The following is a 13,348-nucleotide window of genomic DNA, read 5'->3' as shown; positions in this document are numbered from 1 at the left end:
CAGATGCTTTTTCAAGACCCTGAGATATTGAAAGGGCTTCAGGGGTATTGGAGTAGGAGTAAGGAGTATTATGAAGCTCCTCTGGGGGGCATTCCAAAACCGAGGGGCCACAACCAAAAAGGCTAAAAAAAAAAAGGTTAAAGTACTTGATTTAAAAGACTAATGATCAACTAATCATTACTCATAAGGCCGTCAATCAAATAAATAATTTTGAACTAATTAATCATCTGCATTTTAACTGGTGAGTTGGTTAGAGAAATATGCAAGTGACCAAACTTACTATCACTAGATACGACACATCAGTATAGGTGCTTTTTCACTGTTACAGTAATACACCAGAACCAAAATGGCCTTAAGGAATCCATGTGTGCCTTTAACTTACAGCCCCTTGTATGCAAATTGGCCCCCAACAGGCAACCAAAAATAGTGACATTTGACATTTAGAAAGTACCAAATTCAAAATACCACAAGTACATAATCTAAGTTGCCCTAGTTCAGCTAAGAAATCTGTGCATGCATAAACAGGCTTATGCAGCTATCAGCATGCATGACTCTTGCTGGATTAGAATGAGAAAGGATACACTGGGTGTGTATAAGGGTGCAGTCTATCTCCAACTCCGGTGAATGGGATGCACATTCCGATTAGGGGTGTTTCCGAACCGGTTCGGAGACCATTCTAAAGAATGGCCGAACTGCTGGACCGGTTCGGGACTAGGCTGGTTCGGGTCCGGGTGGGGGGTATTTCTTTAAGGGCGGGAGGGCTTGCTTACCCCTCTCGCCTCTTTGCCCCCGCCAGAGGCCGTATTTAACAGAGTAACGGGGGCGCTGGAAACCAGCCGCCCCCGCCGCCCACCCCGAGCGGATTAGAGGAACTACCATTGCCGCCGCTGTCGCCCGCCCGCCAGCCCTCCCTCCCAGCTGCCCGCCCGCCCGAGTCCTCACCTGATGGCTGCTTTAACCAAAGAGAGGAGCTCACAAACAGAGCTCCTCTCGCTTTGAAATCCTGCAGGCGAGTGAAGGAGGCAGGGTTTGCGCGCGCGCATGCGCGCGCCACAAAGCATACCAATCGCCAGAGGCCCGGTCTACCCGCCGGGAAAAGGCCGGGTAGACTGGGCCTCCGGCGATCGGAGGCCCAGTCTACCCGGCCTTTTCCCGGCGGGTAGACTGGGCCTCCGGCAATCGGCGTGCTTTGTGGTGCGCGCATGCGCGCGCGCAAAGCCTGCCTCCTTCACTCGCCTGCAGGATTTCAAAGCGAGAGGAGCTCTGTTTGTGAGCTCCTCTCTTTGGTTAAAGCAGCCATCAGGTGAGGACTCGGGCGGGTGGGCAGCTGGGAGGGAGGGCTGGCGGGCGGGCGACAGCAGCGGCAGTGGTAGTTCCTCTAATCCACTCGGGGCGGGGGGCGGCGGGGGCGGCTGGTTTCCAGCGCCCCCGTTACTCTGTTAAATACGGCCTCTGGCGGGGACAAAGAGGCAGGAGGGGTAAGCAAGCCCTCCCCGCCCTAAAAGGAAGGCCCCCCTTCGGTGCCGGTCCAGACTGCTCTGGACCGTGCATATCCCTAATTCCGATGCACATTTTTATGTGCATCCTCATTTATATTCTCACCCAGTTGGTCTCATATGAATACCTTGTCTGCATGGAACTAATGCTGCACTGGGGTCAGTCATTTTTACAACCCTTCTGGATCCGTCAATACTATTTTCCCCATATTGCAGTGGGTGGGAGCAGTGATTTGCCCAAGGCCAGCAAGAAAATTCATGACTTAGGACTTAAGACTATAAGAACAGCCCTGCTGGATCAGTCCCAAGGTCTATCTAGTCGAGCATCCTGTTTCACACAGTGGCCCACCAGATGCCTCTAAGAAGCCCACAGGACATGCCCTCTCTCCTGCTGTTGCTCCCCTGCAGCTGGTATTGAGAGGCATCTTGCTGCTGGAGGTGGCCTATAGCCAACAGACTAGTAACCATTGATGGGCCTGTCCTCCATGACTTCCGGCACACAGTTCATCATCTTAGCTTCTGCATCAAAATAAAGTTTTAGGAGCAAAGGTCCAGTGCTTGCTGGAGTGGAGTTCCAGTAACAAGAATGTAAGAGCCTTGCTGGATTAGGCCCAAGACCTGTTGAATCCAGCATCCTGTTTCCCACAGTGGCCCACCAGATCCCTTTGAGAGGCACAAAATCAGCAGATGAAGGAACCTTTGAAGAGCCCAAATGTTGTAATCTTTGCTCCTAGGGGAGTTACTTCAGCCCCCTCCTCCTTGTGATTGCCCTCTTCTGCACTCTTTCTAGTTCCATAATAACCACAATAAAAAGAGTTATCATGGTCTTAAGATTAATTAAGAGTTGTTCTTGCCTCTTACATTCTTGCCACTGGAACCTGGTGGCTTCAGCACCCCTTCTGCCCACTCCAGCAAGCTTTGGATCATTGCCCCTAAAACTTTGTTTTGATGCAGAAGCTAATTAATCTTTAAAAACAGGTTAAATTTTTTGGAGATGTATTGGTAACTTCATTCATATTTCAAAAATGTCATTAGGGATCAGATTAGCCCACTGTAGAATCAGGGGCCGAGGGAAGCTGGCAGAGGCCTGTGTTAGCCCGCCTCTGCGCCCACTTGGCCCCGCTCCCCGTGTCTGATGGAAGACACAGGGAGCCAGCTAGCCATGCGGAGCGTGGTCTCCCTCTCGAACGGGGCTGCACAGCCCCGTTTGGGAGGGAGATCGGCCCACGCTGCATTAGGGAGCGTGGGCCGGAGCAACTTGGCCCCATTTGGGAGAGAGATTGGCCCCGCTGTGTTGGCAGCGAGGCCAGGATCGGCTCTCCCTGCCTTTAAGAATCACTCCGGCCGCACTGCCAATGCAGCGTGGGCCGATTTCAGTCCCAAACATGGCTGTGTGGCCCCGTTTGGGAGCAAAATAATGCCCCCCGCATCTGACGTCAGACGCAGGGGGCGTGTCTGGGGCTGCGAGGCATGGCCCCGGAGGGCAGTGGCTCGGGTTCTTTGAACCCATTGGTGGCTCTGCCCCTGTGTAGAATCCAAGGGAAAGCATTGTGGTATGCAAGGACAAGGCAGTGGAGTGGAATCAGGAATATTAACAGTTTAATGAAATAGTTAGCATGTACTGAGAGGCAAGTGCAGACTGTTTATCAGTGCTCTTGCTGCTGGCTGTTTGTTAGCCCCGCCTCTACTCCAGGACTGGAATACAAGTAACTAAAGCCCCATTCAAAAGCTGGCCTGGATCAAGGAATGGATTCACCAAAAGCAGCACACCCACCAGAAATTCCATTCTCAAAATTAAGTTTATTGGCCTTGACAGTCATGCAATAGCCAGAGTTGTATGCGGGGAGCCCAGCCCAATTAGAAAAGCAGCAACTCTTCGTTGTGGAGGTGGCAATGGGGAGAAATGTCTTGCTCCCCATTCTCCCCACAAACTGCTGATCAGTGGGTTTTTTCTCCCCACAAACTGCTGATCAGGCTTGCAGTATGGAGCTTGCAGCATTTGAGCTCAGCCTCCAGGCACAGGTGCTTGTACATTTAGAGGCAGTAGGAGTTGCCTCCATGGGCTCACCAGACTGGAACCTCCAGTGGCAAAACATGTGACAACCAATGGAAGCCAGAGCATTAATAGATATTAATTATCAATACATTCTTCTGGGAAGAGCAAAAGTGTAGTCAAGCTGGAGCACGGCCACCAAGGAAGGCTTTCCCAACTTACCGCCTGTGACTCGGAATTATGACTTGCTGACATTCTCGTATATCACGTCGCTGATGCAAAACTGCTGCTTCTTCTTTAGCCACATTAATTGCACACACTGGTGAATAAAAATGTATTGTTCCTGTGGAAAGAGAACGGAAGGCAACAGGTATTGGGGCTGTGCAAAGACTCGGCTTTGTTGAAGCATCGAAGCTAAAGCATCTCTGCACATTGTACCGGCCTAGTGCGTGACTCCGGGCAGAGTTGTCCTGTCCACAGCACCAGAGAGGGCTGTTGAGATTCTGAGCCTTGGGAAACCCTAGTGACAACTTGGGTGCATGGCAAGGTGCATGGGGAGCTCTGGGAAATGTAGTCCTTCCTGCACTTTCCCCATAGAGCTCTACAGAGAGAGCACTGGGAAGGACTCCATTTCCCAGTGCTCCCCATGTTCCTTCTAAGATATCACTGGAGCTTCCAGCAGCTCCAAACCCCTTTAGCAGCCCTCCCTGGTGCTGTGGAGAGGACAACTTTGCAGGGAGGTAAGTGCTGGGAGCCGCTGCCAACCTATGAAGCCAGGGGTGACGTGCAGCTGATTCGGCTTTGATGGTTCGAAGTCGAATCTTTGCATAGCCCTAGCAGACATTGCAGACTGGAGAAAATCAGGCTCCTAACCCAAGCTACTCAAATCCACTGCGTACGGCTCCAGTCCCCAAATGTTACGAGCGCTCTTCTCCATCCTGGTTGAACGCAACATTTCTAACCTTTCCTCTGCTCATTATGTCATGATAAGGCTGAAGACTTAAGAACATAGGAAGCTGCTTTATATCAAGTCAGACCATGGATCCAGCTAGCTCAGATTTGTCTACACACTGACTGGCAGTCACTCTCCAAGGTTTCTGGCAGGAGTCTCTCTCAGCCCTACCTAGAGATGCTGCCAAGGAGTCAACCTGGGACCTTCTGTATTCAAGCACGCAGGTGCTCTACCACTGAGCTAGGGTCCCACCCACTAAGAGGCATATCTTGCAGCAGACAGCACTCACATGTAGTTATCCATCCAAACGTAAACCAGGGCAGACCCTGCTTAGCAAAGGGGGGCATTCATACTCACTACTGCAAGAACAGCTCCCTCCCCAACTGAGTGTCTGTAGCAGAACATTAGGAAGCACCTCTAAGTGCCCAGGAATCCCCAGAATCTCAAACTCCTACAACAGGAAAATACAGCTATTTTCCTGCAAGGGACTTACAACATTGTAGCACTATAACGCAAAGATAAAATCCGAAAGGTGGCATTGGCAATGTGAACAGCACCCTGCTGTCAGCGCAGGGACTGCGGTGTCACAACACAGGAAGCACAAGTACGTTTAGCGGATCCGTAGTGACACAGTTGTAGGGTTTAATCTGGAAAGTGCCTAGCTGGGTTTTCACTTGTGGGGACAGTGATGTTGGGCGGTACCTCACAGGATGCTATCAAGATTACTGGGATCATGACTGTTAACTGCTCTGAGCATTCTGAAGAGCTATACTATTTTGCCACTCCACTGAGACATGTCCTGGGTTCAAAATGGAAAGTTTTTAATTTTTTAAAATCCAGTTTCAACTGGTTTTTTGTTTTTTTTTTAAAGCTGGTCTATTAACTTTATACTGTTGAGTGCTTTATCTGTTTTACTGTTTTGTTTGTAACTGTATGGCATTTTTATTGTTTTGTTTTGTTTTATTGTTCTGTTATGGTTGCAAGCCGCTCTGAGCACTACAGGGGTGGGATATACATATTTTTAAATAAACAATGTTTGGGCCAGCATTATTTATCTCATCCCCTAATTTCTACAGTTTGGGTGGAGAGTAAGGTGTGTAACAAAACTCAGACACCATTGGACTGGTCTGAGTCTCAGATCCCTTTGAAAGGCAAACCTCTAGCCCATTTCTACCTCCATACATTGGCCCCTGCTTCACTCAGAAAGCTTAGGCGCTGTGCAGTGGACCTGGCCAACTAATTTTCCATTCCATGAAGAAATCTGAAACCAGGTGAATGGCAAATGCAAGCTGGTTTCAGGTTTCCTACTGAAACATTCACAATGTTCCAGGTCCTGCTGCTTAAAATAACACTGACATCTAGTGGCCAACAAGGGATAAGGACATCTTTCCCTGGATCAATCTGTCTGTAAGAAGAGGAACATAGGCAGCTGCCATATACTGAGTCAGACCCTTGGTCTATCTAGCTCAGTATTGTCTTCACAGACTGGCAGTGGCTTCTCCAAGGTTGCAGGAAGGAATCTCTCTCAGCCCTCTCTTGGAGATGCTGCCAGGGAGGGAACTTGGAACCTTCTGCTCTTCCCAGAGAGGCTCTATCCATTGAGGGGGATATCTTACAGGGCTCACACTTCTAGTCTCCCATTCATATGCAACCAGGGTGAACCCTGCTTAGCTAAGGGGACAAGTCATGTTTGCTAAGGCTAGTCATGCAAATGTGCATGAAGCAGGGGCGCAGCTATAATTGAGAGGATGGGTTCAAAGAATCCGGGCCCCCAAGCTCCAGAGGGCCCTCCAGCTCCACCCCTCCCTCTTTCCTTCCTTATCTCCCTCATTCTGAGGGGCCACCGGGGAGAGGGGTGAACATGGGCCCCCCTCCCCTAGCTCTGCACTGGGAGGCAATGGACATGGGCTAAGGAGGCACAGCCAGTCACAGCTGCCCAGCAGGTGACCCCTGAGCATTTCCCAGCATATTCGCTTCCAGAGTCCCCAGCAGAAACCGACATGTAAATTGTGCAGCAGTTCTCAAATTTCATCAGAGGATGAAAAATGCTGGCATGGGGTGCTGAGTGGTGCAGAGAGAGTAAGATGTGGTTAAAGACTTTTGACCAGAGTGGGGGAAAGGTTGTGATGTCAATTCAGTGTCGACTCCTGACAACCACAGAGCCATGTGGTTGACTTTGGTAGAATGCAGGAGGGGTTGACCATTGCCCCCTCCAGCACAGTATGAGATGATGCCTTTCAGCACCTTCCTATATTGTTGCCGCTCAACATAGGAGTTTCCCATAGTCTGGGAAACACACCAGCGGGGATTCAAACCAACAGCCTCCTGCTCTCTAGGCAGGTTACTTCCCCCACTGCGGGGGAAACCCAGGTTCAAATCTTCATTTAGTCATAGAACTCACTGGGTGACTCTGGGCCAGCCACTCTCTCTCCTCCCCTCGCAGGGTTGTTGTGTGGGGAAGGAGACCTGGTCTTGTGGTAGCAAGCATGACTTGTCCCCTTTGCTAAGCAGGGTCCACCCTGGCTACATGTGAATGGAAGGCTACATTTGTGAGCATTGTAAGCTATCCCCCTTAGGGGATGGAGCTGCTCTGGGAAGGTTCCCTCCCTGCCTGGAAGGGTTCCAGGTTCCCTCCCTGCCTGGCATCTCTAGGATGGGGCTGAGAGAGACTCCTGTCTGCAACTTTGGAGAAGCTGCTGCCAGTCTGTGTAAATACTGAGCTAGATGGACCAAGGGTCTGACTCTATATATGGCAGCTTCCAATGCTCCGATAATCATGTACACCACCCTGAGCTCTCTGGAGGATAGAAATGTAATAAACACAAGGCCATGCCTCACACTCTCAGCCAGCCAGTGCTTCATTCGCCGGCTGCATGTGGGAGGAGGAGGGGTGCCCTGGGGAGGGGGTGCTGCAGTGGGTGCCCCAACCCCGATGGCCCAGGGACACTTGTCCCCCACCCCCCTCGTCCAATGAATGAGAACTGACCAGGACCAGACCACCACCACAATGTAATGCTCCTCCAAACACTCAGCACAACCCAAGACCCATCACGTGCCAGAAGCATCACCCCTCCAATGCAATGCAGACCTCAACGTGCCACATTCAAAGAGCAGCCGCAAAATCTAAGAGGCCTCAGAAGTTTGGTGTCTTTAGAGCCAAAGTGCGCCAGCTAAAGCGAGCATGTGGGCCGAACCACACGCTGCAGGAGCTCTGCCAGTTGGCCGTGTCTGGCAATGCTGGGATGCAAGCAAGCCTCCATCCCTCCAAGCGTGGGAGCCGAGTCCACGTGAAGTCCCTCCTCTCCTGTGCAAAGGTCATCCATGCTCGTGAGTTCTTCTAAGCAGAGCCCCTGGGATTCCTTGGCTTCCCATTTGCATGTCCTTTCTAACGGCTCAGGCTGCAGACTGGGAAATGTCTCTTCCGGTGATCAAAACGGTGCACCTGCCTCCCCCCCGCCCTCCCTCCCTGGTGTCCCCTCCTTTCCTCGAATGTGCCAACCATGGCAACATGTGCCCCTGATCCTGCTCCAGAGTGTGAGATCCTGGCCTGTGTTTAGAGTGTCCTCTAATCCTCATCCAGCTGGCTGGAGCGTCACAAAGCCCTGCTGCCTGCTGGGCGTATGTGCGAAAGAGAGAGAGAGGAAGCGCGAGGGAGAGGAGGGGGTGAAGGCCTGCCAATGCAACCGGGGGACAGGCCAGCTGGCAGGCAGCAGGGCCCTGGACGCCGCACAGGAGCTACTAGCTGGGCCGTGTCAAGAAAAACTAATTGAGGGCTACGCAAGCAAGTGGAAGGCACCGATAAGGGGAAAGGAACTGCATCCTACGTGACAGCACTCCTGTCTGCGACACAAGGAGGCTTCACACCACAGAGGCCTAGCCTACATTGGCAGCAGGTGGGAGAGAAGAGAGGGGTCACGTGTCTGTAAAGGGGTCTGTTGCTGTAAAGTGCAACATGGCCCACAAAGAAGTACCCGATTAGCCTGAGTTGTCAGAATTCAACATGTCCCTAGTGTAAGAGCTGGCAGGCACTCTGAGATTCAAGTTATAAAGCCAAGTTTCTGGCACTCGTGGCTTTAGGGAAATCTTTGAAACTGGTGGCCAAGAAAAACTCAGAAGCCAGAAAAGGAAGTGATTGCTGGTAGGACGTTCTGTCAGTATCAAAGGAATCCTGATTTTCTAAGGATGAGCCGCTTTAGCTTAGTTTACTGTTACAGCCATAAACCAGCACAAAATAAAACAACCACCAATAAGAAGAACCTTTATACGACAGAAACAGAAGAATACACTATCCACTCCAAGCACAGGATTCCTCCATTGACTGCTGCTGGTGTCTATCTCATGTTTCTTTCTAGATCATGAGCCCTTCGGGGACAGGGATCCTTCTTTCTAGATCGTGAGCCCTTTAGGGAGAGGGATCCTTCTTTCTTTCCTATGTAAGCTGCATCGGGAACTATTGTTGAAAAGTGGTATATAAATATTTGCTGTTGTTGTAGAATACTATAGTGTCTTAAATTTGAATCATCCCACAATCTAATCTTGGCTGGAAGATTTAATTAATCATCATGTTTCTGAAATGGTGCTAGGTGGAGGGTACTACCCTGATTCATGATCTGACAAAAGGAGAGAGAAGTAAAATTTATCTGACCTGCTTGGGGGTTTCAAATGTCTCTATAATAAGGGCAGTAAAGAAGGATGAGCAGCCTGGTTCTGGGTATGTTTACTTGGAAATTAATCACTCTTCAGTGAGGAGGACTGCAGCATTAGTGATCTTAAGTGTTTAACCTACTTCTTTCACTGCTTTCAGTGCTATTCCCTAATCTAGGCACTTGGTGGTTTTTCCCCCCAAATCCAAAGGCAATGATGTTATAAGACCGCCAGGGGGAGAGCTTGCTACTGTGGCCCATTATTCAGTAAACTTTCTCTTCTCAATGGTAGGAGAAACTTCGAACCAGATCTTCTTCTCCACTATAAAATGGCTGTTTCTTCACGCAAAACGAAAGTTGTGAAAGGAATCCCATTCCCACTGCAGTGGGGCTTATGCAGTTACCGTTCAATGCCTGTAGGCTCTTATCACATTGTCGATTCCCTGATGGAAGTGGATCATGTCCAGTGGGCCTACATGTATTGCATTCTATGCATTTAGGTATTGTTAAAATGCTGTATCCCTGTGTGGACGACCAGCAGCAGCAGAGGCAGAGCAGAAGCATCAGGTGTGTGGGGAGGTAAGGTGTACTCTTCCTCCCACTCCCAACCAAGCATGGAGAAAGTATCACCAAGCCCAGTCCTTCGAAACATATACAACTGAAAGCCATACCTCTGTTTGTACCATGGACATCCTATAAGACCGCATGTCGGACACCAGCCCCAATATATCTACAAACTCATGATCGCGAATATGCTGTAAGAGCCGATCCAGTGCTATAAACGTTCCTGTCCGTCCCACGCCGGCACTGCAAAACATACATAATTATGCAAGCTGTTGCATGGACCAAAGAATGTGCTTGATTGTGATGAATCTCCATTCTCTGGGAAAGGATCCTGCTTAATCATGGTATATAATGTATGCTGCAGATGGCCAGCCTCATGCATTTTCCAAGTACAGTGCGGTCTAGGCTCCCTGCAAAAAGAAGCTGATGCCCAGGTCTTGCATTGGTGTAAGCCAAGAAGGTGTCACCCATCACATTTTTTAATGTGTTCACCTAGGATTTATTTTAAGCATACACATGAAGTATGAATGTTTGGTAAGGAAGAGAGAATTCACCTCATCGTGTTGCTTTATAGGTCTCCCAGTTCACTCTGCCATGTGTTCCACTTCTCCTGAATTCCGGTTTAACCTAACCCTTTTCATTGACTTACTTACACTATTACTACTACCACTAGAATAGTGTAGTAGTAGTAGTAGCAGCAGCCATAGTATACCACTTCTTAATGAAAAAGTTCTCAGAGTGGTTTTCAAACAACAACAACAACAAAAAATATGGTTCCTTGTCCCAAAGGGGTTCACAGTTAAAAAAAAAATACATGGACACCAGCAACTGGGGATGAAGAGGGCCCTTTGCTTCCCCCCTGCTAAAAATAAGAGGATCACCACTTGGAAAGGTGCCTCTCAGGGGCGCAACTATAATAGGGCAAGAGGACCGTTGTCTTGGGGCCACCTTCCTCAGGGCCCCCCCCAAGACATGTCTCCCCCACTCAATGCCCACCCAAGCTTCCCTGAATATTTAAAAAAAAATTTTAGAGGAAGGCAGTGACGGGGGGGGGGTGAATTTAAAGTTTTGTCTCTGGGCCCACTCCAACCTTGTTACGCCCCTGCTCTTTGCCCAGTTAGCAGGAGACGATGTTTTCACGTGTTATATTCAACCATCATACAATCTGTGTACAAGGTACACAGATCTGTATGCAAATACAGTCATTCACACATTATGTTGACCATGGGTATCGCTGTACACTTCCTATCTGTATCCTGCCTCTCAGGGGACCTGTACCCAGATTCTGTACCCAATGAATGCAGGTACAGTCCTTTTCACAAAAACGTCTATGTATGTAAACACATTTGAACACAGGTACAGCTTAATGTCTGAATAGGTCTTAGGATAATTTTGAATCTTAATTCCAGAACTGGATCATGGGCAATTTAAGGCAGGATTCGTTTGCATTCTTTTTCGGCCTCTTGTATGCACTGATAAAACACTGTAAAAAAAAAAGCAAATGAAGAGATTCTCTGTTTGGCTCAAGATCTCCTTTGGGTGCTGTTTTACTGATGCTCACAAGCATTCCTGCACATTGATAAAGCACCATATGAAGTGATTCTTGATACAACCTTATCATGTTCCTTTGTGGTGGTTTATCAATGCATCGGCATCATATTTCCCTAACCTATTTATTTATAACCTAATCTATTTATTTCCTGTTCAAATCCTGCTGATATCCCAAGGGTACTGGGAAGCTCTACAACTCTATCATTTCTGAAAAGGGTAAAAGCCCAACAACAAAGCAACAGAGCTTCCCCTTAAAGCATTCCAAAATAGCCACTGGCCTATGGCAGAGCAGCCAGCTCTCGCAAGGAAGTTCTGGCTAGGAGGGAGCGGGCACCCATTTCCAGCCATCCTTGGGCCCCTGCCCAGAAGGTGGGACCCAGGTTTCCTCTTCCCTGCTCCTGCAACTACAGGGCAGCTGACAGTTATGATGAAGCCCTTGGCCAAAGAATGTTGAAGATACAAGCTATGCCAGAATGAACATATGGCAGCACATAACACTGAATGTCTTGGATTGACTATGACTACTCCATTCAGTGTGTATGTAATAGTTAACATCCCCAAACTGGCTAACTTCAGCATTTCCACATTGCTGGCTGTCTCAGATTAGTTTTGTGGGTGCCCTAAAAGAGACTATTTCTTTTAAGGCTGTGCAGTGCTCTGGATGTTTATTTGAACCCAAAGCAAATCGGAGCACTTTGCTTTGGATTTGAAGTAGCTGTCTGAAACAGATCAAAGTGAAGCAAAACGGCCTGAAGCTTCAACTCTGCTTTGGATCTGCTTGGCCTTGCTTTAGAAGGATTCTGGGAGACAAACAGTGGAGGAAATTTCTGCTCCTTTTGAAGGGCTGGGCCCTGGAAATCAGGGGGAGAGGGAGGAAGGACAATCCCCACAGGGGATGCTCAGGGGCACAAGTTGGGGGGGGTGTTACCCTTCCTCCCCTTTCCCCTGATTTTCAGGGTGAAGACCTTCCAAAGGTCCCATGTTTGTCAACGGTGGAAGCTTCACTTGCAGAGCAACGCTACCCTCCAAAGCAAAGCACAACCTGCTGTCAAAACAGCAAAGCAAACCAACCTTCCCTCCAAGTGTCCAAAGCAGCTTCTGAGGCAAATATTTCTCTGTGTCCAACAGGCCTGATATCAGTTTCCTTACTTTTCAGAAAACTTCATGCTGACACAATCACATCAAGGTGATCATCACCATCCATACCAGTGTTTCTCTAGCTTTTTGACCAAATCCAACTGGAAGGTCAGCATTCAGATTTGAATGCCGACATGCAATGAATGCCCAGAATTTGGTGTAATTTATAAAGGAACCGAAAATATGAGAAGCCACCAAAGCAGCAGCATCAGGAGAGACTGGCTCATGTGCACTGATCATGCAAGATTCTAAGGTGAAGCATGGAATTACTCATTTTCACAGAAACCAGGTAACCTAGGAGTTGTTTTGTTTCACCTGGCATAGTTTATTTCAGGCCATAATAGAGGTTTCTTTGTGCACTGTGCATGGGGTTTCTGTGTCCCTGAAAAATACATTTATTGACACACGCTGAGTTTTTTCAATACATAAAATTATTTCCAGTGCACCTGAGGTGCATTGAAGACCATTGTGGCTGGAGATTATGAGAGCTGAAGTCCAACAACGTCTGAGGACTTGAGAACCCCTGATATACATCAAGATGTGTAAGGTGATGCAATACCCTTCTTCAGCCCTTGTTTTGCTAATACCTTCTGACATCCACAGGGGAAATGAAGAGTTTACCTGCAGTGTATGATCATGGGGCCTTTACATTTTGTTGCCTGCTGTCTGACCATCTGTACAAACTGCAAGATGCTTTCTGCTGCGTTTGTGGGAGGGACTCCATGATCAGGCCAAGCTGTGTAATTAAAATGCATCACATCCTGCCCCTCATCTGCCTAGGAGGAAGAAGGATCAACATATTAGCCTTTGTTTTTATAAACAGGTGGCTATCAACACAGGCTAACCATATAAGAAAGTTGGTCGGAAAAGGTGTGCAGGGTGGTTTAAAAAAAAAATTCCAAATACATTCAGAGAGCTAAACGAGCTTCATTTATTCAAGATGGAATGCAACTTTCCTGCTTTTTCAGCATTGTTTTAGCCGTTGTCTTTTCTTCCCATATAAGGAAATGAG

The 13,348-nt window shown here is 48.5% G+C and overlaps 1 protein-coding gene across 5 annotated transcripts in view; it reads right to left on the bottom strand.

Moving 5' to 3' along the window:
- The window catches only part of PTPRO (protein tyrosine phosphatase receptor type O), a 212,254-nt gene that overhangs the window by 1,754 nt on the left and 197,152 nt on the right, over positions 1–13,348 (bottom strand). For all 5 annotated transcript variants that reach the window (XM_053257391.1, XM_053257392.1, XM_053257393.1 and 2 more), the window contains 3 exons: positions 12,958–13,112; positions 9,756–9,891; positions 3,712–3,832 (listed from right to left, as the gene is read on the bottom strand). In XM_053257391.1, the coding sequence (XP_053113366.1) occupies positions 3,728–3,832; positions 9,756–9,891; positions 12,958–13,112 (396 nt within the window). In that variant the 3' untranslated portion in view covers positions 3,712–3,727. The remainder of the gene's footprint in view (positions 1–3,711; positions 3,833–9,755; positions 9,892–12,957; positions 13,113–13,348) is intronic.

This window comes from Hemicordylus capensis, chromosome 5 (genome assembly GCF_027244095.1).
Source record: "Hemicordylus capensis ecotype Gifberg chromosome 5, rHemCap1.1.pri, whole genome shotgun sequence".
NCBI classification, from domain to species: domain Eukaryota; kingdom Metazoa; phylum Chordata; class Lepidosauria; order Squamata; family Cordylidae; genus Hemicordylus; species Hemicordylus capensis.
The sequence above is the reverse complement of the archived record's forward strand: the minus strand, read 5'-3'. Positions and strand labels throughout refer to the sequence as shown.